Source organism: Vombatus ursinus, unplaced genomic scaffold (assembly GCF_900497805.2).
Source record: "Vombatus ursinus unplaced genomic scaffold, bare-nosed wombat genome assembly UNPS02009770.1, whole genome shotgun sequence".
In the NCBI taxonomy this organism is placed as follows: domain Eukaryota; kingdom Metazoa; phylum Chordata; class Mammalia; order Diprotodontia; family Vombatidae; genus Vombatus; species Vombatus ursinus.
In genome coordinates this window covers 14,163,439-14,190,194 of record NW_020949548.1, presented here as the reverse complement: position 1 = coordinate 14,190,194, position 26,756 = coordinate 14,163,439, and the positions used below count along the sequence as shown (strand labels likewise).

Sequence of the window (26,756 nt, the reverse complement as noted above, 5' to 3'; positions counted from 1 at the left end):
GGAAGGTCTTCAGGATACTGGGAGAATTCTCTCAGGGGAACTTATGGAAAGAACTTACGAGAAATACACAAGATTAGAAGGTATGAAAAAGATGCATGCATGGATAAAGTTCTCACTGAGACCACAGATCAATCGGAGAACATTTGAGGCCACAAAGCTTTCACAGACTGTTCCATGGATCAAATTTTCTCTAAGCATACGGGTCCTCCTACTAGTTCCAGTAGGCACCATGTGGTAGCTTAAGCTGCTCTTGGTTCGAACAGCCCTGATTAAGATTGGATCTGTACCTAGCTGATTATATAACTCACTAGAATTTTCCCAGGGCCATTTAGTGTATGATGACAATGCAGAACAGCCTGGAACAGTTCCAGACCTATCCACGCAATGTTGGCTGAGATGATAATGGTGCACATTTAAGATGCATAAAGCATTTTCATCGTGACAGCACTATGAGGAATGCAAGTCTCATCATCCCAATTTTACAAATGGTGGGACTAGGGCAAAGAGAGGTAAAGACTTTTTTGAAGTCATACAGCTAGTAAACGCCAGAGTATGAACTTTAATCTAGCTCTTCCAGATCCACTGCTCTTTCCATTACAAAAAACTTAATTCCACAGTGCGCTGTGATGATGGACACATTAGAAAGTTGATTCAAAACAAAAAGCAAAGTCAGAATCGTGTGATCACCCAATGCATAAAGGAAAGAATGCTATAGAGAACGTCCCTATGTGGGGGATGTAGGAGTAAGAGGTGGCAAATGTATTAGGGGCAGTTTATCATTTGGAAAAAAAAATGTTGAGTTAGAAAGATGATGGACAAGAGAGGAATCCTCTGATTTAGAGACTGGGATTCCATGGGGCCACAAATGGCCAACCAGGAGGTTGAAAATTCAGTGGGATGACCAATGGGCTGGTTTTTGGAATATAAATAGAAATGGCACAAGATACGATGACGCCATCCCCCTCACCAATGTGCTATACAGGTAACAATATCAGAAAGCAATCATTATTACATTTGTATAGAAATTTTTTTCATCATTTTATTTTAATTCTCTCCACTCCAAACATTCTTTATTACATTCTTTCAGAACTTTAGTGCCTGGGTGACATAACTTGGAACTCATTGGCCCAAACACGGCCCTTCCAGTTCTCTTGGAAAATTGTTGCCTGAAATCCAGTGCTTGCTTCTAACTCTGAATGGGTAGGATCTGTCTCCATATCCTCAGTAAGGATAACACGACATGGCTGAGCTGCCCGAACAGAGCCAGACCAGGTTCAGACAAGGAAATTCACCTCAAAGGTCCACTTGCCACTGGCGTCATTGGGAGGTCCCGTCAGCAGTTTCTAAGTATGGGGAATGGGAAGTGTGAATGGCAGACTAGCTCTAGGCAGTGAAGGGACTGAAACATAGCTCAGGCAGACTACTCCTCAGTCCTTCCTATCCCACGCCATGACTTGCAGAAATGAGGAAGCTCTGGTGGTAACAGACATGGCTCCCTCTGAAGGTCTCTCCTTCCCTAAACCTGATAGCATTGTCTGATACAGCACCCCGATGACCGGACACAACTGTATACAAGATCTCTTGGAAGAAAAAATACAATTCAGCTTATCAAAATATTTGTATTATCTATAAAAATTAAACTCTAAAGAGTCATTAATACTGGGTACCATGCCTGTCCCTCCATTGGCATGCAAATGGCAGACACAGCTCTGTCCTTGAAAACCCCACGGGCTGGGGCATGCCTGAGCATTTGTAGCTGGTGAGATGAGCAAAGAGTCATTTGTAAGGCCTCAAAAACCTGGACACTTTGGATCGTAGTAATCGGATGAATGATCTTGGAAACATCTCTCTGGACTCCTGCGCTGTATACTTGAAGTAATTTTGCGGATGTGCCAGGACATCAAATAGAGCCTTGATTAATTTCTTATCCTAAAAAGAACAAAATTTCGGTCAATGGACTCTGTAATCACTTCATTGACATGGTATCTCTCCAATCTAGTTTCTTTCTTATATTTTTTTTCTAGATACAGTGTAAAAATCAGTTTTTATCCAGATAACTGCCAAGATTGGGCTTTCTGAATGTTTCTGGGTTTGCTGTGGTGGAAAAGACAATGTGATACAGTGAGGAGAATACTAAGAGTTCTAAGTTAAGACCTGGGCTTCAGTCTTAACTCTGACATATACTACATACGTAACCCTAAACAAGTCATTTAAACCCACGAGCCTCAGTTTTACATGTAAATGGAGATAAGAACACTGCTTACCTTGTTATGAGGAAAGGATTTTGTTAAAGGTATAAAAAGCAAACTATTATTAGATTTCAATACTTAAATATCTAAGATTTCATCGGTGTGGTCCCTCCCTCCACCATTGTTGATCCTGATTCTGCTACGCTTCAATATATAATCCTCATGTATTGCAAGGGCTGAAAGAATTCATCACTGGTGGCTAATCTCCATAGTGAGACTGGTTTTGGGATGAGAGCTGTACAGACTGTTACCTGGCCCCTTCCCAAAAGTCTGTGTGGGCTGGTCAGACCCATCAGACCTTGGATTCGTGGCCATAGTCTTTGAAAACCTAGAATGTCACCTCCATACCATGATAAGACAGTGGAGCAATACTATTAGAGAATGATTATTGTTGTTTACTGGGAAATGCTTCCAATGTCCAAAGCTTTATGAAAAGTATGTGAAGAAGTCAAGGGTTCCCAAACATTTCATGTTAAAATGACACAGCTACTTGTTGCTTTGGAATGGTAAGCAGGTTGTGACAGACAAGAAAGATCACTGAAAGCTTACAAAAACATGACAAATACTATACAAAGAAGGTTGAACTAAATCCTCCAAAAGCAGCTGCTTCTCCTCCAAGGAATAATGATGAGAATTCAGAGATGTCGTAAGGTGAGGAATCATTTAGTAAGGGCCAGAGGAAAAGGAGTCCAGTGTTATTGGCTAGTGACAACCTGTCAAGGGATAAGGAGGAAGGTGGTTATTTGTTGACCTGATAAGAATAAGAGTGACATCTGCTATCTTTCTGGGGTGTACAGTAGGGACATGACAGAGAACACCTCACACTTGTCACACCAGATGGCCACTTCTGGTGATTCCCACAGGCACAAATAATACTGCTAGAAGGAACGGAGAAAGATTGCTAACAATCATACTTAAGAAAGAAAGAGAAGGTCTAAGAAGAACAAGTAATGTTTTCATTGAGCTATCACTGATGTCAGGCTTCATGAAAGGAAGGAAGATTTGGGAAGTCAATAGCTCTTACTATGACTGTGTGTTTTAAAATGGAATTCAAGGACAGATTAAAACATAGCAATGCTGGGCCCTGACCAGGGATGGAGTACATGTAAAAAGAATTAGAATGAGTGCATTTACCGAAATTTTGCCAATTTGGTCAAAAATACTTAAAAAGGAAGGAGGAAAGAGAAAAAGCTTATGTGCATCCATGGGACTAGATACCTCAGAGAACAGCAACAAAACAGTTAGGAAAATAATAGTAAAGCTACTCAGAAATTCATAGGAGACAAAATCCAGGAAAGGAGCCAGTAGCAAAATTCATGTCCTCAGACGTCTTCTCACAAATGCACAAAATATGAGTAACAAGCAAAGTAAACTAGAGATTTTAATGCAAGAAAGCAAATTTGCCCTCAAAGCCACCACTGACTTGGTGGGATATGACCTATGCCTGGCATATGGCACTAGAAGGGAAGTATCTTATTGAAAAGAATAGGATAAAAGACATTGGAATGCTGATCAATGTAGGCATGACCAATCCTGACTTCAGAGGCGTGTTTTCCTTCTTTCAATGGAGAAAAAGTGTACTCTAAGTTTGGAATAAGGCAAAACTGTACCTTTTTGTTACAAAGGAGGGTTCTATGGGGGCAAGAGGAAGGAAGAGTGAGTGGGAATAACAGTGATGTACAACAAAGAGAAAGGCAACATGGCATAGTGGATAGTGTTGAACCTGGAGTCAAGCATATCTGAGTTAATATCCCACCTAAGACACTTACTAGCTATGCTACTCTGGGCAAGTCATTCAAACCTATGTCAGCCTCAGTTTCCTCATCTGTAAAAAGGAGATAATAATACCACCTACCTCAAAGGGTTCTTCTAAAGATTAAATGAAGCAATATAAAGCATTTTGTAAACCTCAAAATATGATATAAATATCAATTATTATTACTATAAAAACAGCAACATTCTATTAAAACAAAATTTTAAAGACTTTAAAAAGGAACAAGATAGGTAAAAGTGGTGGTAGAGGAGTATTATATATTAATAAGATAGTCAAGTAAAAAAATTCAGGACTTAGAGAGAGCACGGGAGAGACCATTTGAGTGAAGATCAACAGGTTTGCTGTGGTCATTGGAATATACTGCAGACCACACTGGACAGCAAGAGGAAATAGACAAGGGATTGGGAAAGACATCACAAAGGTGGCAGAGAGGCATGATATAGGTGTTCTGAGGGATTTCAATGATCTGGACATCTTTGGGATCTTTCACTCCATCAGAAACAGAATTAATAATTCCTTGACATTCCTTAACTATGAATTCATACTTCGACAAAGGTAGGAAACAACAAGGGGAAATTCTACTGTGGAACCTGAACTCATCAATGAGGAAAAACTAGCTGTGGAGGTGAAAATGATGGGAATCTTTGGGGGAAAAGGACCACAGCCACCAAATCACAGAATTTGTGATAGGAGAAGCACAGGGAAGCAGCATCTGATATGTTCCTTGCAACTGGGGAGAGTAGATTTCATATGGGTTCAGAAAAAGGACAATCCATGATATTCTAATTAAAATTTTACAGAGGAAGTCAACCCAGGAAGGAAAGGATGTTCTCAAGAAGGAACTTTTGAAGACAAAGAAAAACAATTCAAATTAAAAGGAAAAAGGTAAGTTCTCTGTAAAAATGTTTACAGAAAAGAAAACAAAGGCAAGTAAATGGAAGACAATCACAAAGATGTAGTGATACACTACAAGGTCAGTTCTGGGAGCCTTAAAGCTCAGAAGGAATGAAGCAAAGGCCAAGAAGAAGGCATTTTTTCGGAGGGCCTTTTCTTTTTGGAGAGGCAATTGGGGTCAAGTGACTTGCCCAGAGTCACACAGCTAGTAAGTGTCATGTGTCTGAGGTCACATTTGAACTCAGGTCCTCCTGACTCTACGGCCAGAGCTCTATTCACTGAGACACCTAGCTGCCCCCTAAAAGGCATTTTTAAAAGCCAGATTCATTTATCAGGGCATGTGTGAAACTGTCCTTCCCGATTCTTCTCTCTCGGTGACTGGGTGCTTTGGGGGTGATTCAAAGCCTTTCACACTAAAGAGTGCTTCGGAGATGAGGAAACAATTCCCTTCCTAGCCACCGAGCAGTAAAGGCCAATGACTCAGTGGACCTTTAAGAGAGAGTGACCCACACTCAGCTATCTCTCTTAGCTGCTGTGGTGTGACTACCCTCCCAGGTTCTCACTGGAGGGGTACAGATGGGAGTTGGTACCCCTTCTCCCAGGCCTACCCCATCCCCCCACTCCCACTTCCACCTTGGCAAAGAGGGCAAGGAGAAAGAACTAGAGCCTGAGCATCTGGCTGCCTCCTCTGCCCTGTTTCTTAGCCTGACCACAGGTGACCAAACAATGATTTTGAGAGGGACATGGTCAAGTTCAATCTTGACAGCAATCTCATGGGTTTGAGAAGTTGGAGAGCCTGGGTCCATCACTGGAGTTGATGGGTAAGAAGGGGAGTTTCTGCATCAGAGAAGATGCCCACTGACAATAGAATAAGCCCAAGACCTGGCCTGGCTTGTCAGAAGATGCGGACTGGAGTTGTTTGGATAGCAAAAAGTGAGGCGAGATGAAACAATCTCTATTCAGTAGTCTTGCAAATTGTTTCATGTTCCAATAATTATGTTGCTGTATCCTGTTTTAAGTATTTTAAGTTAATTCATGCATGTGAGATCCTTTTGCATTAAATATTCCCTTCATGTGCAGTAAATAAATGCCTCATACTTGATTTACACTGTAAATTGAGTAGTCTTCTACTCTCCTCTTTAAGGAGACCCTAGACATGGGCCAAAATCTGAACTTTACATATTTTTTCTGAGGTGCTAGAAGGAGGTTTAATTAGCCACAGAGCATAAAGAAAGGAATTTGACCCCTCTCATTAGAGGTCAAGCTCCCCAAAAGGACTGAATCCAGGCTGGACATTATAAGTGATTTCTGAATTACTGTAAAGAATGGGAGAGTTACTATAGGACTAAAGAAGGGCAAATGTCCTGATTTTCATAAAAAGGAAGATGGTAGCACCTATAAGCTAGGGAGCTTGACTTCAGACCCTAGCAAATTTATACCACATATTATTAAAGGAGTGGTTAGTGAACACCTAGAAAAAGCATTGGTGATCAAAAAGAGCCAGTACGGCTTCATCAAGAATAGTTCATGACAGACATATCATTTCCCTTTTGTGACAGGCTTACTCAACTGGCAGAACAGTAGAAAGCTGTAGGTATAGTTTACTGAGATTTTGGCAAAGCACTTGATAATTTCTTATGTTATGCTTGTGGAAAAAATGGAGAGATGTGGATAAGACAATAAAGTGGTCAAACAGAATTGGAACTGGTTAAATGGTTAGACTCAAAGAACAATCACTTGGTTTGATGTCAGCTTGGAAGCAGGTTCCAGAGGACTGCCCCAGGGATCTGTAGATGGTCCTAGATTTTAATATTTTATCAACAACTTGGATAAAGCCACAGATGACATCTCTATCTCATTTGCAGATGACACAAAATAAGAAATGATAGCTCCTACTCAGATGAAAGAATCAGGATTTTAAAAGATTTTAACGAAATCTGTTCAAATTAAATTTATTTAGGAATTAATGTAAAATCTTACCTGGGTTCAAAAAATCATATCCATCAGTACAAGATGGGAGAGGTTTCACTAGACAGCAGTTCATACAAATACATCTAGGGATTTTAGTGAACTATAAGATCAACATAAGTCAGCAGTGTAATAGGAAGATTAAAAAGCTAATATAATTTTAAGTTAAAGAGAATCATAATGTCTAGGGCCAGGATGTAATAATCAGCCTGTACTAGTGCTTGGTCAAACCACGTAGGAAGAGTTCTGTTCAGCTCTGGGCACTGCATTTAGAAAGGACATTGACAAGCTCGGGAGCATCCAGAGAAGGCCAGTCAAGATAGTGAAGGACCTCCAGATCAAGCTGAATTCAAGGAGAATACTGCGGAGGAACCAGGGATATTCAGTGAGAGGAAGAGGATTTAAGGGAGGACCTGAGAGCTGATTTTCAAATATTTGAAGGGATGCCATATGGAAGAAGCTTAGATTGATGTTCTACTCGGCCAGAAGGCAGAACCAGGATCAACCTGCAGAAGTTGCAAAGAGGTCAATTTAGGCTTGGCATCAGGGAAAACTTTCCAACAATTAGAATCACCTGAAAGAGACTTGACAACCTTTGGGAGGTAAAGAAGTTCTTCCCACCTCCCTGATCTCCACTGGAAGTCTTTGACCTGACGCTGGACGGAACCTGTTGGGTATGGTGAAAGAATTCTTGTGGGCTTTTGGGTTTGGATGAGATGGCCTCTAAGGTCCTTTCCATCTTAAAAATTCTTGGGTTTGGATGAGATGGCCTCTAAGGTCCTTTCCATCTTAAAAGTTCTGTAGCTTTGTAAATCACCTAGTTGTGTTCATCACGAAAAGATTTAATCCAGAACACTAACCTTAAGTATTTCCTGATGATTTTCAGATGCATATAACCTGCCATCTCGGACTATGTCTTCAATGAGCTCCTGGTAATCCTCTGTTGGAAACAAATGATACTATTTTTGCTTCTCTTGTGGCTTAGCAGTTTCAAAATGAGTATTCTTTACTATTAAGTAACTTTAATACAAGTACTCTGCCTCTTCTCAGAATGATGTATCCCATCACCAATAGGCTTTGGGAAGTACGATCTTTCAGAAGTGGCATGCCAGAGTACAACATAATAAGCACTTATAAAGAGCTTATTGACTAACCTGGGAACGAGGGGAACCGCCAGTCCCAACCCTGGCCATGTACTCATTCTGAATTCTAACACATCACTTCCCCGCTGGGCCTCACTATAAAGGGAGATATTGGGTCAAATCATCCATAAAGTCCCTTCTCGCTCTAACAGTCTATGTTGCAGTCCTAAATGTGTTGCAGTCCATAGATTTTATTTCCATCACACCAACATCACCAGCAAATACACCAAAAATTTTTTAAAAAGCAGGCAAAGGAGCTTTAAAATAATAATAATAATATGAAGTAATTTTGCGTGGGGCAAAACCTCCAACATATTTCACAACTGACCCAAAGGCCATCATTGTAATATTACAGAAGACAACAATTCATATTGACAAATGATAACCTTGAGTAATCAAGAAAAGGTTATTATGTTCTTTATGTTCTGTTTAAGAAAGCATAGAAGAACGTAAAACATTGTGGAATAGTTTCTATCCATAATGGTTTAAATGAAAAAAAAAAAGATTTGGTACTTAACCTAAATAGTTTCCAAGATTTTTTTTTCTAATCCTAAGAATAGGTGACTAGATTAAAGGGGTAAATGCTCAGCTTCAGGGAAAACTCAGCTATCCAACATATTTATTGGGGGTTCCAGAGAGTTAAATTTTTACTGAATTTACCATCTAAAACCTCTCTCCATTCCCACACTCAGAGTCCTCAAATAGAAGTTCTGCACCTGTTTCTTTACAACATTCCCCTTTTCCTTGCTGCTTTTCTGAAACACGTGTGCTCAGCAGGTCTTTAGCTGCCTCAGAAATTACTTCTGTGAAAACAATTCCTATTGAGCAGTGAAGTCAAAAGAGAACCAGATTTGAACCCCTTACCGTCATACGTTACATAAGGGACCTGGAAGCCTTTGGCACTGTTCCCTTCATTAGATTTAAACTGAATCCACAACTTCTTTGATCTGGAGGTGAAGGCTATCGGACGTTCATATGTTTGGCAGGTTTCATAGGTTGTCACAGAGTTGGAGGAGGCTGCCAAAGGAAATGTATGCTAGAGATCAAAATCTCTTTATTGAGCAGACAACAAATACATTTGACTTTTCAAAAACTCATGAAACAAGGAAAACTCATTAAGTTGAGGAAATCTTCATGCCCAATTGAATCATCACACCTGTAGGCAGCTCTGAAAATAAAGCTAGAAATCCCTCTCTTACCAGAGGTTGAAAACAAAAGGATTGGAGGCTGAACATTTAAGCAGCAGCCACATCACCTTTTATGTACTCTTGAAGGGGGCAGTCTCAAGCTCTCCAAGAGTGAATTTTCTATTAGTCATAATCTATGTACAGACACAAATGCTTAGGTCAGTATTTATGGCTTGTTACCATTGCCTCTTGGACACAGCCCCAAGTCCCCATCCCGATAAGGTCTCTCTCAACATCTCTGATCTGTGGGAAAAATTGCTACATCACTAAGGACTCCATTATGATGCTGGTGTCAGGGGACATCCATCCACCCATTTTTCTGTCTCTCTGTCTATCAATCTACCTATCTTTCAGCCTCGTGTTCTCTGTATCAAAGTGAGAGAGCTGCCCTCATCACCTCTTCTGATTGGGCTCTTTGCCTCAAGTCTCTCCCCACCCCAATCCATCCTTCACTAAGCTGCCAAAGCGACTTTTCTAAAGTACTTGTCTGCCCATGAAATACCTCTGCTTAATGAGCTCCAACAGCTACCTATTACCTCTGGCGGCAGCTAGGTGGTGCAGTGGATAGAGCACTACGCCAGGAAGACCTAAGTTCAAATCCAGCTCAGACACTTACTACCTGTGTGACCCTGAGTAAGTCCCTTAACACCCTATTTGCCTCAGTTTCCTCATCTGTATAACGAGATGGAGAAGGAAATGGCAAAACACTACAATATCTTTGCTAAGAAAACCCCAAAATGGGGTCACAGAGTCAGACATGACTAAAAACAACTGAACAACAAACAACGGTCTCACCCAGTGAGATCACTTTCCATCTCCTCTGTGTACATCTTGAAGGCACCTAGTTATTTACATGTTGTCTCCCTCATTAGAAGGTGAGTTCCTTGAGGGCAGGAACTGTTTTTGCCTTTCTTTATGTCCTCATAGTGGGTTGGGGCAGAGCTTAAAAAATGCTTGTTGACTGGCTGCCTGAATCATCACGTATTAGGAGGATGTGCTCTAACGTCCAGTATAACAAAAGCTGTTGCGGATATCTAAGTGCCTCTACAGGTGAGGATTTTTTAGGAGAGTGCTCTACACATCTCATGACCCAAAGGTGTCCCAAGACAGAAGGTAAAATTCTCCAGCCTGCTAGACAAAGACAAAGTGGAGTTCCCAGGGATCATACCAGGCTTCCACAAAGTGAGCCTTCCTGTATGGCTTGGGAAGGGAAGGGGAACACAAGAGGCTGAGGCTTACAGGTTTTCCGCATCACCAGGTAGTCTCCACATTCATCTTCTATAGGCAGAAATATCTCAGGAACCACGATCAAAATGCGGCGCTTGGGAGGAGGATTGATGGTCCAGGTACACTCGGTATTGGCTGGATAATTCCCAGGGTAGTTTGGAGACTCAATATACCCAGTGAACTCTCCTAGCTCCCCTCCACAATGTCTGTCTGTTAAAGGAAAACAAGTTTTAGCTGGAAAGGAATATCTAATAAAAAATGGTGGGCAGATTGTGCGCAAGATCACTGAAGAAAGATCAGTCTCTGCCTGCCCTCCAGGAGTTCAAAGCAATGGCAGGCGTGATTGTCGAGTTGCTATCAGTGATCTTGTAAAAATATGGGAGAAGTAATGCTCTTCTTCAGGAGAAGTGCCACAGGACTGGAGAAAGTCAAACGTCACAATTTTCAAAAAAGGAAAGAATAAGTCTACAACCCACAGACCAGAGTTTGACTTTAGTTATTGGTCAAGAATCTTGGCATGTTATTATGGGGATGGTTTATGAACACTTATCACTGACTGGTAGATAAGGGAAATGTAGTGAAAATATATTTGTTTTTTTTTTAAATTACTGATGACTGTTTTTATAACACATTCATTTCCAAATGTTTCCAAACCTACTCAACCCAGCAAACCTTCTCTTAAAGATATAAAGAGGACAGCTGGATGGTGCAGTGGACAGAGCACCAGTCCTGGATTCAGGAGGACTTGAGTTCAAATCCAGCCTCAGACACATGATACTCACTAACTGTGTGATCCTGGGCAAGTCACTTAACCCCATTGCCTAGCCAAAACAAACAAACAAAAAAAAAAACGAAACAAAAAAATAAAGTCTAGGTCAAATGTACATTAAAAAAAGATATAAAGAGAGGGAGGGGGAAAGCACTTCGGCAAAACCAACCAACATATTGACTCTCTGACAATGCATGCAACATTCTATACCAAAAGAATCTTATCTCTGCAATGAAGAGAGTGGGATGCCTTTTCTCAGTTCTCTTTCCTGGGCCAAGCATGGTCATTATGATTACAAAGCATTCAGTTTCATTGCTGTAGGCATTGTATATAATTTTTCTAGTTCAATTTATTTCACTCTGCATCTGTTCAGATGAGCCTTCTTATGCTTCTCTGAAGCTTTTGTATTTGTTATTTCTTATGTTGCAGTAATCATGTTGCATTATGTTATGTTTAGGTACCACAATTTGTTTAGTCATTTCCCAATCAATGTTATACGTAGTTTTTAATGAGGCATTTGACAAAGCCTTTCATTCTTTGCTTATGGAGAGCCGAGTTTGGGGCTAGAGTTAAGTGAATATGGAACTAGCTGAACATCTAGACCCAAAGAGTAGCTATGTTACAAATTAATATCAACTTGGAAGGTGGCCTCTCGTAGACATTACTATGTTTATGTCCTTGACCCTGTGAGGCTGAACATTTTTATCCCTGACTTAGATGAAAGGACAAATGACATCCTTGTCAAATCTGTAGATGACATGAAGCTTAGAGAGACAGAATAATCCAAATGCAAAAAAAAAAATCCAGAATGTCTCAATTGATGGGATGAACCGAGTAAGACGTAATTTAATAGAATTAAGTATAAACTTCTCTGCTAAGGTTCAAATAAATCAATTTCAAGAATATAAGACATGGCTGGTCAACAGTTCCTGTAACAAACATCTTCAGCAGACTACAAATTCATTATGAGCCAACAGCACACAGCTGCCACCCAAAAAAAGCTAATAGGATCCTAAGTCCCTTTAAGAGAATCACTGAGTCCAGAACAAGGTAACAGCTTGCTATACTCCATTCTGGGTTAGACTACACCTGGACTACTACGTTGTGTTTTGTGTATCATATGTTTTCTTTTCAGTTATGAACTTAAGCAACAAACTTGAACATTTCAACACACAAAAAAAAAGATCAGAAAAAGATGATTACGCATGAAAGCAAACTTCTATTATATAGTTTAGAATGTGTATATTAAATTAACACTAAAGTTACAAAATTGCCCTGTTTGTATCTCTTTCTAAACTTCCTGTTCTCTTGTATAATTTTTAAAATGTTTCTTTGAACTTTTTTTCTTTTCTTATATCACTATCACTATCAGTATCTACCCACTGTCCCCAGAAATCTCTCCCCAATCAAGATAAAAATTTTCCCCTGTGAAAAGTATAGTCAAGCAAAACAAAATCACACATTAGTCAAGTATCTCATTCTGTACCCCGAATCCATCACCTCTATGCCAATGGGTGGGAAGCATACTTTCTCATCAGTCTTTGGAGTCATGACTGGTCATTGCAGTGACAGGAGTTCTTAATTCTTTCCAAGTTGTTTTTCTTTACATTATCATAATCACAATTTATAAAATAAATTGTACTCCTGGTTCCAATCACTTCATTCTGCATCAGTTCATATAAGTCTTCCCATGTTTCTCTGAATCTTTCCTTTGAGTCATTTCTTACAGCATAATAATATTACATTATATTCACATGCCATCATTTGTTTAGACATTCTCTAAATGATGGGAATCCACTTTGTTTCCAGGTCTTCACTAGAATAAAAAGTGTTTCTCTAAATATTTTGGTATATGTATTTTTGTACAAAGACGTAGAGATTGTTTCCCTATGTCTTTGACATTTTGGGGGTATATGCCTTGTAGTGGGTATTATTAGGTCGAAGAGTTTCAGGCATTACATTTTATTAAACATATAGGTAAGACCATGTGTCTCCAAAAGAGGGTGACCAGAATTATTAGATGACTGGAAAGTTTTCTGAGGGTCAGTTGAAGAAAATAGGGATAGTGAGTCTGAAGAAAAGCTTTCAAAAGATGTGATAGAACCTTTCAAGTACTTAAAGTTTCATCATGGGGAAGAGGCATTAGAGTTATCCTTCTTAGCCCCAAAGATCAGAACTCGTAATAAGAGGATAAAAGTTACAGAGGAGCTCAATTGGTTTTGATATACGGAAAAATTTCTAAACAATAAGAATTATCCAGAAGTGAAACAGGCCACTTTGAATGGAAACCCTTTATTTTCCATTAGAGGTTTCGAACTTGATGACATCTTGTTGGGGCTATCTGTTGTAGGTTTTCTTAGTCAGGTTTTCATTGAACAAGATGGATTTTCAGGTCCCTTCTAGCTCTGAGATCCTGTGATCTCCATGCCTGCTACCATAATGATACCTGGAACCACATCCAAGGCTCTTTTTTTTTTAAATTTTTTTTAAGGCAATTGGGGTTAAGTGACTTGCCCAGGGTCACACAGCTAGTAAGTGTCAAGTGTTTGGTCTTAGGCTGGATTTGAACTCAGGTCCTCCTGACTTCAGGGCTAGTGCTCTATCCACTGTGCCACCTAGCTGCCCCCAAAGCTCTTTTCATGCTTAGATAGCTTTTTTTTCATATAAGTTCTTAATGTCCTTCCATTGATATCAAGAAATAGAATAAAACCAATTTTTTATAGTTTTATGAGTCACTGAATTGATGCTGTTTATTTCTGGAGTTATCTTCCAAAAATCAAATCTATCCACATAGATAACGGAACCAAACAACTATACAGCATAGTAAACTCAATTTCCCCATTATATGGAAAGTTCATGGATTATGTGAAACAAGGTAATAGATACTTAGAGACCGCTACTTACGACTACTTATCTGTTTTGAAATCTGAACTTTATGTGATCCCATAAAAGGAATTTACAGACTAAACTCTTCTAAATAGGGAACACTTGATCTAATCGATCATCTTGGGTAGCCTATCATTATAATTATTATTGCTATTCTGACATTTTTCTATAGCATTAGGACCATCTTTTACTCCCACTAAAAATATGATTGTAAAAAGTCATCACAACTATTAAATACAAGGGCCCAAATATGTGTGGCACTCCAGTCATACTATCCTATAATTCCAGGGGAACTGTGGACAAATTGAGAGCAGGATCTTTTGGAATGCTCAGTCATATTGGGGAAGTCCATGGGTGGTAGTGGTGGTTACAGTCATTAGTGGCAGAGTCAAAATTCAAAAGGGAGATCCAGAGACCATGACTGAGAACCAGAACAAAAGAATCTGACAGGCAGTAACTTTGGGATAAGGGGTGTCCAGTAAGGCACACAGAGAGTCAAGAGTCAAACAGGAACCAAAGTCAAGGAGTCATCTCCTTCCTCTCTCCCTCTCTTCCCTTTCCCTCTCCTGTCCCTCTCCACAACATGAGAAAGCAACCTTTTGATTGGCAGGGGGAAAGTATTAGGGAAAAACTTACTTTTACACTGAGTTACATTTGTGGAGCCATCAAAGTCAGTGGTGGTATTTCCTGGACAGGAAACACAGTAATTTTTTCCAAATTCAGGTTGGTATGTCCCTGCTGAGCAGCGAATACACCGGTGAGTTGTAGTATTGTAGAAATGCCCAGGTGAACATTGAACTGCAGGAGATGGAAATGATCACTTAGTTTTTAAAAATACAAAACTGAGCCTGAAAACTTTCACAGATCATGCAACAAATTGTCAGGATGTCAGTAAAATAATATTAATTTATGTAACTGAGACTGATCATTCAGTCAGTAACATTTACTTTAATGCTTATTCTATGCACAGCACGACACAAGGCACTAGAAAGAGATACAAAAGAAATAAAAGCCATAACCTATGACCTCTGAGAGTTCGAGTTAAAAGAAGGTATATGACATAGCAACAACAACCTTAAATATGATACATAAACTAATTCAACTAACCTAGTAAAAAATCACATATTTAAGTTATTGAAGGAATGGAGGGTTTTAATGAAGTAATCAGATGGTACTGAGAAGGGAAGACATACAGCGAAAAGTGTGAGCTGTGATTAAAGTTCTGAAGGAAGCATAGGACATGTGTTTGTAGACAGGAGTGGGAAGAGGATTCTAAATAGGAGTAATGGAAATTGCAGGATAAAAACATGCAAATCATAGAATCATGAAAAAATTCAGAGTTGGAAGGAACTTTGGAGGGCATTTTTTCAACCCCATGTTTAATGCAGGAATTCCCTTTACATCATGTGTAGAGAATCATGTCACAGAGAACACTGTCCTTCCCATCCTTTTCCCCTTTATCTGGGGGAATGCTAACAATAAAAAATAGCTTATATTTATTTACTGCTTTATAGTCTTAAAAAGCATTTTCAAATATATCATCTCTCTATATCCTTTTAAAATCTTGAAAAAAAGAGGAAAGAAAATACTTCCTATGCAAATTCATTAAGCTAAATATCACTGAGAACAGATACAATTAAGAGAGACAAGAAGTTGAAATACTGAAATGCCAAAGCTCACAGAAGACAAAATCAAAGAAAGCAGCGAGTCATAAAATCCAGGGCTTCAAATCTCTATGCAGAAATGTCCAGCGTTTAGGCAACAAACAAGAGGAGCTAGAAGTCCTAGGCAAATTTGATCTCAGAGTTCCCATTAATGCTTAGTAGGATGAAACATGATTGGAATCTGGCTCTAGAAAGGTATATCTTATACGACTGTGATGGAATACTATCATGCTATGAGAAATGACTGGGGGGATGGGTTCGGATAAACCTAGGAAGACTTAAACGAACCGATACAAAGTGAAGTGAGCAAAATCAATCAACTGTGAAAGACTTGGATATTCTGATCAATACAATGATCCAAGACAATTCCAAAGGACTCATAATGAAAAAAGCTATCAGCCTCCAGAGGCAGAACTAATGAAGTCTGAAAGCTGACTGAAGCATAATTTTTTCATTTTATCTTTTTTTTGCTTTTCTTTTTGCATTATGGTTAATATAGGAACATGTTATGTGTGATTTCACATGTATAATTGATATCACATTGCTTGCTTTCTCATTGGGTAGGAAAGGAGTGGGAGGGAGAGAATTTAGAACTCAAAAAAAATTTAAATGAATGTTAAAAATAAATAATGTATTCTCTTTTTTAAAAAAAAGAAAGGTAGATTTTGGAGGGCAGAGCCAAGATGGCGGAGGGAAAGCAGTGACTGTCTTGAGCTCTCTCCCAAAGCCCTCCAAATACCTATAAAAGATGGCTCTAAACAAATTCTAAACAGCAGAACCCACAAAAAGACAAAGTGAAACAAATTTCCAGCCAAAGACAGCCTGGATGGTTGATCGGAAAGGTATATCGTGCCAGGTGGGGAGAGAAGCACAGCTCGGCGTGGGCGTGCAGGCCGCAGCAACCCTGGAGCAGACCTCAGAGGACTGAATCGCAGGCAGTTGTGGCGGTTTCCAGACTTCTCAACCCCCGACTACCAAAGACAACTTAGAAGGTCAATGGGAAAAGTCTGTGACTGCGGTGAGAGAGGAGCTAGGTCCCAGCCTCAAGTCTCGAGCGTGGCCCAGGGCCGCGGCTTTTTCCTGAGCTTCCAGACTGAGGGGAAATCGAGTGACTGATCAGAGGGGGACTGCAGGGATCCCTTTGCCAGTGCTGAGGCAGGAATCTCTTGCTTTACTGGTGCTTGGATCTGGGGCGCAGTTCTGAGGGGCGGTCCTGGGGCGAGGAGGAATGCTAGCGTGGTGGAGCTTGTTACAGTGGTGGAGAGAAAACACTTCGCCCCTTATCATACCACCTTGGAAGAACTGAAAATTTTCAGGTCCCTAGAAATACCTCTGAAAACAGCTGTACAAACCCCCGAAGCTTGAGACAGTACACTCTTGACATTGGAAGCAGACTTTTACCTTAACAAAGAGTTTAAAACTCAAGTAATTGGCCGGGATCATGAGTAAGCAGCACAAAAAGAGTCAGACTATATTATCTTACTTTGGTGACAAAGAAGATCAAAACATACAACCAGAAGAAGACAACAAAGCCAAAGCTCCTACATCCAAACCCTCCAAGAAAAATATGAATCAGTCCCAGGCCTTGGAAAAGCTCAAAAGGGATTTTGAGAAGCAAGAGAAGTAGAGGAAAAACTGAGAGTGATGCAAGAAAATCATGAAAAACAAGTCAACAGCTTGCTAAAGGAGACCTAAAAAAATACTGAAGAAAATAACACCTTAAAAAATAGCCTAACCCAAATGGCAAAAGAGGTCCAAAAAGCCAATGAGGAGAAGAATGCCCTAAAGAGCAAAATTGGACAAATGGAAAAGGAAGTCCAAAAGATTACTGAAGAAAATACTTCCTTAAAAATTAGAATAGAACAATTGGAAGCCAGTGACTTTATGAGAAATCAAGATACTGTAAAACAAATCCAAAAGAATGAAAAATTAGAAAACAATGTGAAATATCTCATTGGAAAAATAACTGACCTGGAAAATAGATCCAGGAGAGAGAATTTAAAAATTATTGGACTATCTGAAAGCCATGATCAAAAAAAGAGCCTAGACATCATCTTTCAAGAAATTATCAAGAAAAACTGCACTGATATTTTAGAACCAGAGGGCAAAATAGAAATTGAAAGAATCCACCAATCTCTTTCTGAAAGAGAACCCCAAAGGAAAACTCCTAGGAGTACTGTAGCCAAATTCCAGAGTTCCCAGGTCAAGAAGAAAAATATTACAAGTAGCCAGAAAGAAATAATTCAAGTATTGTGGAAACACAATCAGGATAACACAAGATTTAGCAGCTTCTACATTAAGGGACCGCAGGGCATGGAATATAATATTCTGGAGAGCAAAGGAGATAGGACTACAACCAAGAATCACCTACCCAGCAAAACTGAGTATAATCCTGCAGGGGAAAAAATAGTCATTCAGTGAAATAGAGGACTTTCAAGCATTCTTGATGAAAAGACCAGAGTTGAATAGAAAATTTGATTTTCAAATACAAGACTTGAGTGGAACATGAAGAGGTAAACAGGAAAGAGAAAATCATAAGATACTTATTAAGGTTGAACTGTTTACATTCCTGCACGGAAAGATGATATTTGTAACTCATGAGACCTTTGTCAGTATTAGGGTAGTTGGAGGGGGAAAAATTATATGTACGTATATATAGATATAGATAGATAGATAGAGGGCACAGGGTGAGTTGAAAATGAAGGGGTCATATCTGGAGAATAAAATTAAAGGGTGAGAGAGGAATATACTAGGAGAAGGAGAAAGGGAGAGGTACAACGGGGTAAATTATCCCACAAAAAAAAAAACAGAAAAGAAAAGAAAAGGCTCTTACAGTGGAGGGGAAATGGGGGAAGGTGAGAGGGAATGAGTGAATCTTATTCTCATAGGATTTGACTTAAGGAGGGAATAACATACACACTCAGTTGGGTGTGGAAATCTGTTTTACCCTACAGGAAAATAGGGGGGGAAGGGGACAAGACAGAAGGGGAATGATAGAGAGGAAGGCAGATTGGAAAAGGGAGTAATCACAAGCAAATACTTCTGAGGAGGGTCAGGGTCAAAAGAAAGAACAGAATAAATAGGTGGGTGGGATAGGATTAAGGGAAATAGAGTTAGTTTTTCACAGCATGTCTACTATGGAAGTGTTCTGCATAACTGCACATATATAACCTATATTTAGTTGCTTGCCTTTTCAATGAGGGTGGGTGGGGAGGGAGGAAGGGAGAAAATTTGGAACCCAAAGTTTTAAAAACACATGTTTAAAAAAAATCTTTTCACATGCAACTGGGAAATAAGAAATACAGGAAATGGGGTACAGAAATCCATCCTGCCCTACAGGAAAATTGAAGGGGAAGGGGAGAAGACAAGTGGGGGAGAGACAGAAGGGAAGGCAGACCAGGGGAAGGGGTATTTAGAATGCATGCCATCTTGGGGTGGGGGGAGGGGCAAGATGGCATGAAAATTTGGAACTCAAAATCTTGTGAAAGTAGTGATAGCCTTAAAACTTAAATAAAATGATATTAGACCACCAAAAAAGAGAAAAAGAAAGGTATACCGTATTCAAAAAAAAGAGGATGGATAAAAGGGGGTGGTGGTGTGGTAGCACTGTATGTCATAAAGGTAGACTTAGTAAGAGGAAAGGTGTGGGCTAGCCCACCCCACTCCACCCCACTTAAAAAAGTGATAAGATGCTATGCCAAGATACCTTAACCAGGAGAGAACACTTTTCTATTGAATCGATTATGGGTATTAGTCTAAGTACAAGAAAGCCCTTGATCAATTTGTATTATTGGATGAACTGGAGTAACACTGTACAGGAAGTAAGTTTGGACTGATTGATTTGAGGAAACTTGGTCATAATCTGTGAATCCTCTATAAAACAGTAAGCCAGTTTAAAGCCAAGAAATCTGAGTGTTTGATAGTGGAGAGGAGATACAGCCAAGCTATTGTGAAGGAATCATCTGGGGGAGGAGAGAAAGAGAAGTACCAACACCACAACCTTGGTCTCCTTCTCTGCCCCCTGGCTTGGTCAGAGGATCTCATGAATTTTGGAGGACTTCAGAACTACACTACTCTAGTAAAATACCTCTTACTACAAACTAATTAAGTCTGTTTGACTAATTTATATCAATTGGTCATCATGAAAGGAAGCTTGCCAATGGTGAGGGAGACTGTATGTCTATGCATGAAGAATTTACCAGCCAACTTGGATTTTTAAAACATGCATAAAAGAAAGCAAGAGATGATAAATTTAAGAATGTAAAAATAGCTTCCGGCTTGCTAAAGCTCAGAATAAGTTAAGTCTGGTGAGGGAAACTGAGGACAATCAACAGAATTATCAGGTTTGCTGTTGTTGTTGTTGCTGTTTTAAAGAATATTGGGAGAAGCAGGAGAATCAAAGGAAGAATAAGGACTCCCATGGAGTGAATGGGAAAATAACAACTGGCAGTAGAGAGAGCAGAGCTGGTGGGATAATGTGGTGCTTCTGTTTTCTCTGCTAAGGAAAACGGTCTTTGCACTGGAAATGACAGAACAAAAATGGCTAAAAGAAAGCTGATGCCCAATATAAGAAGGAAATAATGTTAAGAAAGTTTCCAATGGCCATGGATGAATTCAAGTCACCTAAGCCAGGTCCAGAAAAAAAACAGGTTGATGTGATTTTTGAGCCATTATCAGTGACCTTTGAAAAGATTATAGAAAATGGGAAAGGTATCACAGGACTGAAAAACGGCAAATGATACCTCAATATGGGCCAGTCAGCTTGACTTTGATTCTTGAGAAAATTTTAGAATATATCATTAAAGAGATGGCTAGGGAATATCTGGCAAAGAAAGTCTTAAGCAATTACAAAGAGGCAGCACGGTTTCATCGAGAACGAGTCATGTCAAATTTATCCTCGTTCCTTTTTTGACACGGTTCCTAAACTAGATGATCAGAAGAATGCCTTAAGTATAGTTTGCCTAAACTTTAGCAAAGTATTTGATACTATTTCCTACCATACCTTCTCAGGGAGAGGGGGAAGGAGAGAATTTTTTAAAAAATGAATGTTAAAAATTATCTTTAGTGGCAGCTAGGTGGCGCAGTGGATAGAGCACCGGCCCTGGATTCAGGAGGACCTGAATTCAAATGCGACCTCAGACACATAACACTAGTTGTGTGACCCTGGGCAAGTCACTCAACCCCACTGCCTAGCCAAAAAAAAAAACAAAAAACAACAAAAAACAAAAAAACAGAAAACAAAAAATTGTCTTTACATGTAATTGGGAAAAAATAAAATATTATTTAATAAAAAAGAATTGGCTGTCCAAAAGTGGAAAATCTGCCTCGAGAAGCAATAGGGTCCTGTCTTCAAGCTGAGGCAGAATGAGCACTTGCTGGATACATTGTAATGGTGATTCCTTTGGAGCATGTTTGGAATGATGGACACTGGGGTGCCTTCCAACTCTAAATTTTGTGAAATGTGAAAAAACAACGTGGGGATAGAACAGGCCAGTGTGCTGATCAGCCATTCCCCTCCAAAGCTCAGTGTTTCATGGGTAAGTATGGAAGACTGTCCAAGCAGTAGCCTGGGCCAGCAAAGATGAGCAGACAAGAACAGAGAACTCAGGGGCTGGGTCAAAGGAAAACCATGATTTTAGAACTTGAAAAAGGATTCTTTCTGCTCAGATGAAGACAAGAGGATGGAAGAAATGCCAGAAAGTCCAGCAGCTGAGTGCTCTGGGTGTTTGCATCTAGAGGGTGCTGTGGTGCAAGGAGTGGGCGCATCCCTTTGGAGCTCTTAAAGGTACACACTTCAGTGGGATTTCTACGATGGAATTTTAAACAAGGTCGTTTCTGTGAAAATAAAATTTAGCCCAGCATAGCATAGATGACAAGTAGAGCTGTAACTAGGGAGGGGTAGTCAGGGCCTTTCCACATGCTGCTAAAACATAAAGGATGTTAGCAGCACTCAGACTCCCTCTCCACTGCAGCTAAGCTTGTCCCAGCCTGGCCCTGCCACACTTGGTTGCCTAAAGTCAGCTGTCCTAAGTGGCCTTGTGATATCCATTAAGGTCTCCTCCTGCCTGAGGCTAGGGTTCCAGGGTTTGTTTTCCCCCTGAAGGGGAAGTTTCAATTCTCTCTCCAAGGGAGGGGAGGGACAATTGTATTCCTCAGTCTGCCCTCAACTATGCTTGCCCTAGGTGACAGAATTGCTAGTTATGGCTGTAATGAGGCGGAGGGCAGGACTTAGATACTAGCACAGAACAGTAGGGGAGAGTAGTTTTAACACAGGATGGTGAATATGCTAAGTCAGATTGACCCAGAGAGATCCCGACACATTAGGTAACAACAATAACAAGAGTTCATATTTATCTAGTACTTGACTATTCATAAAGTGCTTTTTCCCTACAGCCACTTCAAAGTTCTCATGGCATTTTCCTGGTCCTCTCCTTTGCAGTTATTTTACTCTGCCTAGTGACATAATGTTTGTATACATGTTTTATTCTCTCCCAATAGACTGTGATGTCTTTGAGAGAAAAGACTCATTTTGCCTTCTGAATATGTAACCTAGTGGGTGCTTAAAAATATCCGTTGAATTTGAATTTGTTGAATTACCCTATGAAGAACAGAGTGCAAATGTTATCTATTTTAACATATTATTGATTTTTCCTCATTTGAAGCGGCAAAAACAATGGCCGTGGGAATCAAAAGACCTGGTTTGAGTCTGGGCTTTCTATGTATGTGATCTTGGGCAAGTTCTTTAACTTCCCAGAGCCTCAGTTTCTTCATCTGGGAAGTGGATGCACTGTATTTGTGCAGCCAAAAAAGGCTATTATCAAGATAAAATAAGAAAATATATATAAAGTATTCTTACAATAAAATGTTACATGAGTCTGAATTATTATTATTATTATTATCATTAACATGCTATTAAATAAATAAACATATATTTCTGTCCTACTTGGGGTCATCTACCTAGTCATCACTGTAACATTAGAAGCATCTTGAAGGTCATTACCACGCCTAACCTAGACGGGATAGCTCTGGCTTACGTGTCCCAGGGCTATACAAACACAGACTATGAGTGTTTAATTTATTTTTGCTGGTGGTAACAGCGACAACATCTTAACAGACATTGTCTTTCATAACACTACCAGAAGCTAGGTACTTCTCTCCGACTTTACCTTTTGCCTCACAGTCCTGGAAAGTGGTAGCACCAGGATGTTTGGTAGTGAGTTCTCCCCTCCAACTCCCTGCACAAGGAAAGCAGGAAGTCCGGCCGCCTTCAGGCTGGTATGTTCCCAGGGGGCAGGGCTGGCATGGGGAGAAGCCATCTGAAGAATATTCACCAGGAAGGCATTGACCTGAAAGAGACCAAGACATACCAGGTAAACCCAACCTAACCTAGGAAAGCATGTATTTATCGTCCTGCAGGTGAAGGCATTAAACAACTCACACCATCTGTTCCACTAGGGTTACAGTATCCATAGATGCTGTAATGTGTTTCTAAGAGGCTTTAGAATGCTGAAGGATCAGTAATTAGCCGACATTCTACGAGGAGTCTGGGAGAAACTAGTATCCATTGTTGCCTTGACTGTCATGGTTGAAGACAGATTGGGTAAGGACAGGAGAGGATGGAGAAGACTATTTTCTTTAAAGAACTGTTTGAGTCTTTACCTTTCAAAGAGGATGAAGGGAATTCTTTTTTTTTTTTTTTTTTTGGCTAGGCAATGGGGTTAAGTGACTTGCTCAGGGTCACACAGCTAGTAAGTGTCAAGTGTCTGAGGCTGGATTTGAACTCAGGTCCTCCTGACTCCATGTCCAGAGCTCTATCCACTGCACCACTTAGCTGCCCCAGATGAAGGGAATTCTTAAGAAACTTTCTGTATATCTCAAGGTAACTGCATGGTGGGACTGTGTTATACAAGTGAGAAGTCAATAGTGGTAGACATGGTCAAGGATGACTTTGGTTGTGATTTTTCTCACCACTTAAACACTGTAAACAATAATTGATGTCTTTGTGTTATTATTGGTTACCATGTTAATAAACTGTATAGCCAATAACTTTAATGTTTAAGCCTCAGAGATTAGGAGTTTTGGTATATAGAGATATGAGCAACTGCTTATTGAAAAGAGGTTTCTCCAATTTATTAAATAAAACATTTTTATTTAAATAATAATACTAAACAGTGATCAGGGCTCTGAATCAACTGATTAATTACTGAGAGATATTACAATTTTAATAATTAACTAGGAAAAATCAAACATACCCCCAGATTATCCTACAACTGTTTTTTTTTTTTAATTTGTTTTGTTTTGTTTTTGCTTTTTGGTGAGGCAATCAGGGTTAAGTGATTTGCCCAGGGTCACACAGCTAGTATGTGTTAAGTGTCTGAGGCTGGATTTGAACTCAGGTCCTCTGACTCCAAGGCCAGAGCTCTATTCACTGTGCCACCCAGCTGCCCCTATCCTAGAACTCTGGATGATGAGAATGAATATGTTAAATAAATCACGTAGCAGGCTGAGGGGGTAACCATCTCCTACAGATGACAAGTGAGTGAGGTTAACTCTTAACCACTATCACACATTCACAAGCATTTGGAAACCATCTCCCAGTGTCATACTGTCTGTACTACACTGAGATTAGCACAAAGGAAATGATGCAGTGGACATGGAGTGCTGAATTTGGAGTCAGGAAAATCTGAGTTCAAATCCTGCCTCAGATATTTACCATGTGGCCCCTGGGCAGGTAACTGAACCTCTCTTGGCTTCACCTGCTTCATCTATTAAATGAGAGTGTTGGGCTTAATGGCTTCTCAGGCTCCCTCCAGCCCTAACTCTTTGGTCCTGTGAAATCATTTGCATAAGATTTTCTTATGCTTGGCCTTCAAGAAGATTCCATTTAACAAACTTTTATTAAGGACCAAACATGTTAATTACAATGTAGTGTGCTGACTACAGCACAGAGGAAATACACAAATAAATGGGGGCTACCTCCTCTAGAAACTTAGGATGTAGCAAGTGGAGATGAGGAATGAGCATAGACATAGAGGCTGGACTATAGTTAGCATGTGGCTGTAGAGTGCTATCAAAAGTAAGGAAGGAGAGATCCGTTAGTTACAGGCCATCAAGGAAGGCTTTGGTAATGCTGGAGATCTGAGCTGGGCCTGGAAGGATGGGCAGGATGTCAAAAAAGCAGAGATGAAGGGAAGAGCATTTAAGACGTGGAGAAAGGTATAAACGAAAGCAGAGTCAAGAAAGCACAGAACATGTTTGTTGGACCCGAAATTTATCCAATTTAGATGCATTGCAGAGTACGTTCAATACCTCAATCAATCGGATTGTTGTTAGCCTAGCAAAAGCTATCCAAACACCCAAATCTGAGCCTTTTTTTATTTGAACCAAGGAAATCTTGAGCCAGAATCAGTCCCTTGGCCGAGGGCAAAGAGCCTCTTTTGGTCTGAGCATGTAGAGGCTATTTTTTTGAAAGGCTTCTCCAAAGTCTTTCAAAGGAAAGCTAACCACTGAGAGGGAAGGTGATAAGCAGTGCGCCAGGAGAGAGAGCTCCAAGAAAGCATCTGCAGTTGGCCTAGCAACACCATGAGAGCAACCCAGACACTACCAGAGGCCTCATAAGCTTCCACGTCGTATTTAGAGAGGTTTGGAGGAGAGCCTGTGCAAAAGCATGGAGATGGGGGAGGAAATGTCATGTATGAAGAGCAACAAGTGAGTCAGTTTGTCTAGACCCTAGAAGGTGTGCAAGGGAATAATGTGTAGTGATAGGTCTGCAAAGGTGGGCCGAAGGCAGGCTGTAACGGTCTTGGAGAGCACGAGAGAGGAGTTTGTACCTGATTCTAGAGATAACAAGGACCACTGGATACTCTTGATCAGGGGCATGATACGGTCAGGCCTATGCCTTAAGAATATCATTTTGGCGCAGGGGTGGAGGATGGAGAGACTGAAGCAGGGAGATAACTAGGAGATTATGTTAGGAGATGTCTAGCAGGGCTGCCCTCCCCTCCTGCCCCCCAGCATGGAACAAGGCTCAAACCGTGCCTCTCAAGCTTCCTGTCGCCTCTGGCTATAGTAATTTGCTAGTCACCTAAGAGCATAAAAAAAGCCCACACAAGTGGGGTCTGCATCCTTCAGACACACTACCCTTCTGACCAGTCCTGTTTCCATGCGGGCCCCATCTACCCAGAGCTAAGTGTTCTTCTATCCTTGTTGCATAGCTTTTCTCTCCATTAGGGAAAGTAAAACACCTTTCGCTTGTTCTGTTTGTTCGATGACTTGTGAATGTCCCATTTAGTATCAACATCAAACCTGAATTAACAGGCTGCCAGACTGAGCCAAGCCCAACCCAAGAGAGGCTATTAGAATCCAGGTGAAAGGTGATGAAAGCCTGAACATAAGTGGTGGCTCTGGGAGATGGATGTAAGAGACGTTGTGGATGTAGAATCAACAGACTTGGCAACTGCCTGGATACGTGGGATGAGGGAGAGTAAGTCAAAGATGACCACAAAGTTGCAAACGTAGGTGACTGGAAAGATGGCGGTACCCTTGACAGAACCAGGGAAGTTCAGAAGGGAAAGGTAGATTCGGAGAGAAAGATAAGGAGTTTGTTTTGGACATGTTGAGACTCCTATTGGACACCCACCAAGGAAACAGGATCGGAGAATCACAGATGTAGAGGTCCCTCAAAGCTCTAATCTACGGTCCTAAAAAGTTAAGTGCCAAAAGAACGACGTGTATGACAGCACACGTTTCACAGGTTTGTGGTGAGGCAAACCAGAAAGCACGACATAAATGCTAGCTATCTAGTATATCTAATTTTTAAAAATTCTTCTGGTCAGTATAGTTGATCTCAGTTGGATTTATGTTACCAAACTCAAAAAGGGTTTTTCAAAATTCTATTCTAAATATGCCAATTTCCTCTTCAAAATAATGCAAGATACTGGAAATATTTTTTATCACCTGTAGTACTTCTGTAGTTTAAGTGTAGTTTTATTGCCTT

At 40.2% G+C, this 26,756-nt stretch overlaps 1 protein-coding gene across 3 annotated transcripts in view; it reads right to left on the bottom strand.

Annotated features, from left to right (window-relative positions):
• Window positions 1-1,008: 1,008 nt before the first annotated feature.
• SCUBE2 (signal peptide, CUB domain and EGF like domain containing 2) overlaps window positions 1,009-26,756 on the bottom strand; it is an 85,052-nt gene continuing 59,304 nt past the window's right edge. For 2 of the 3 annotated variants that reach the window (XM_027852585.1, XM_027852587.1), the window contains exons 15-20: window positions 22,927-23,106; window positions 14,733-14,894; window positions 10,454-10,651; window positions 8,892-9,044; window positions 7,746-7,825; window positions 1,009-1,929 (exon numbers count right to left, since the gene is read on the bottom strand). In XM_027852585.1, coding sequence (XP_027708386.1) covers window positions 1,777-1,929; window positions 7,746-7,825; window positions 8,892-9,044; window positions 10,454-10,651; window positions 14,733-14,894; window positions 22,927-23,106 — 926 coding nt within the window. In that variant the 3' untranslated portion in view covers window positions 1,009-1,776. The remainder of the gene's footprint in view (window positions 1,930-7,745; window positions 7,826-8,891; window positions 9,045-10,453; window positions 10,652-14,732; window positions 14,895-22,926; window positions 23,107-26,756) is intronic. The other variant, XM_027852588.1, reaches the window with a different exon arrangement.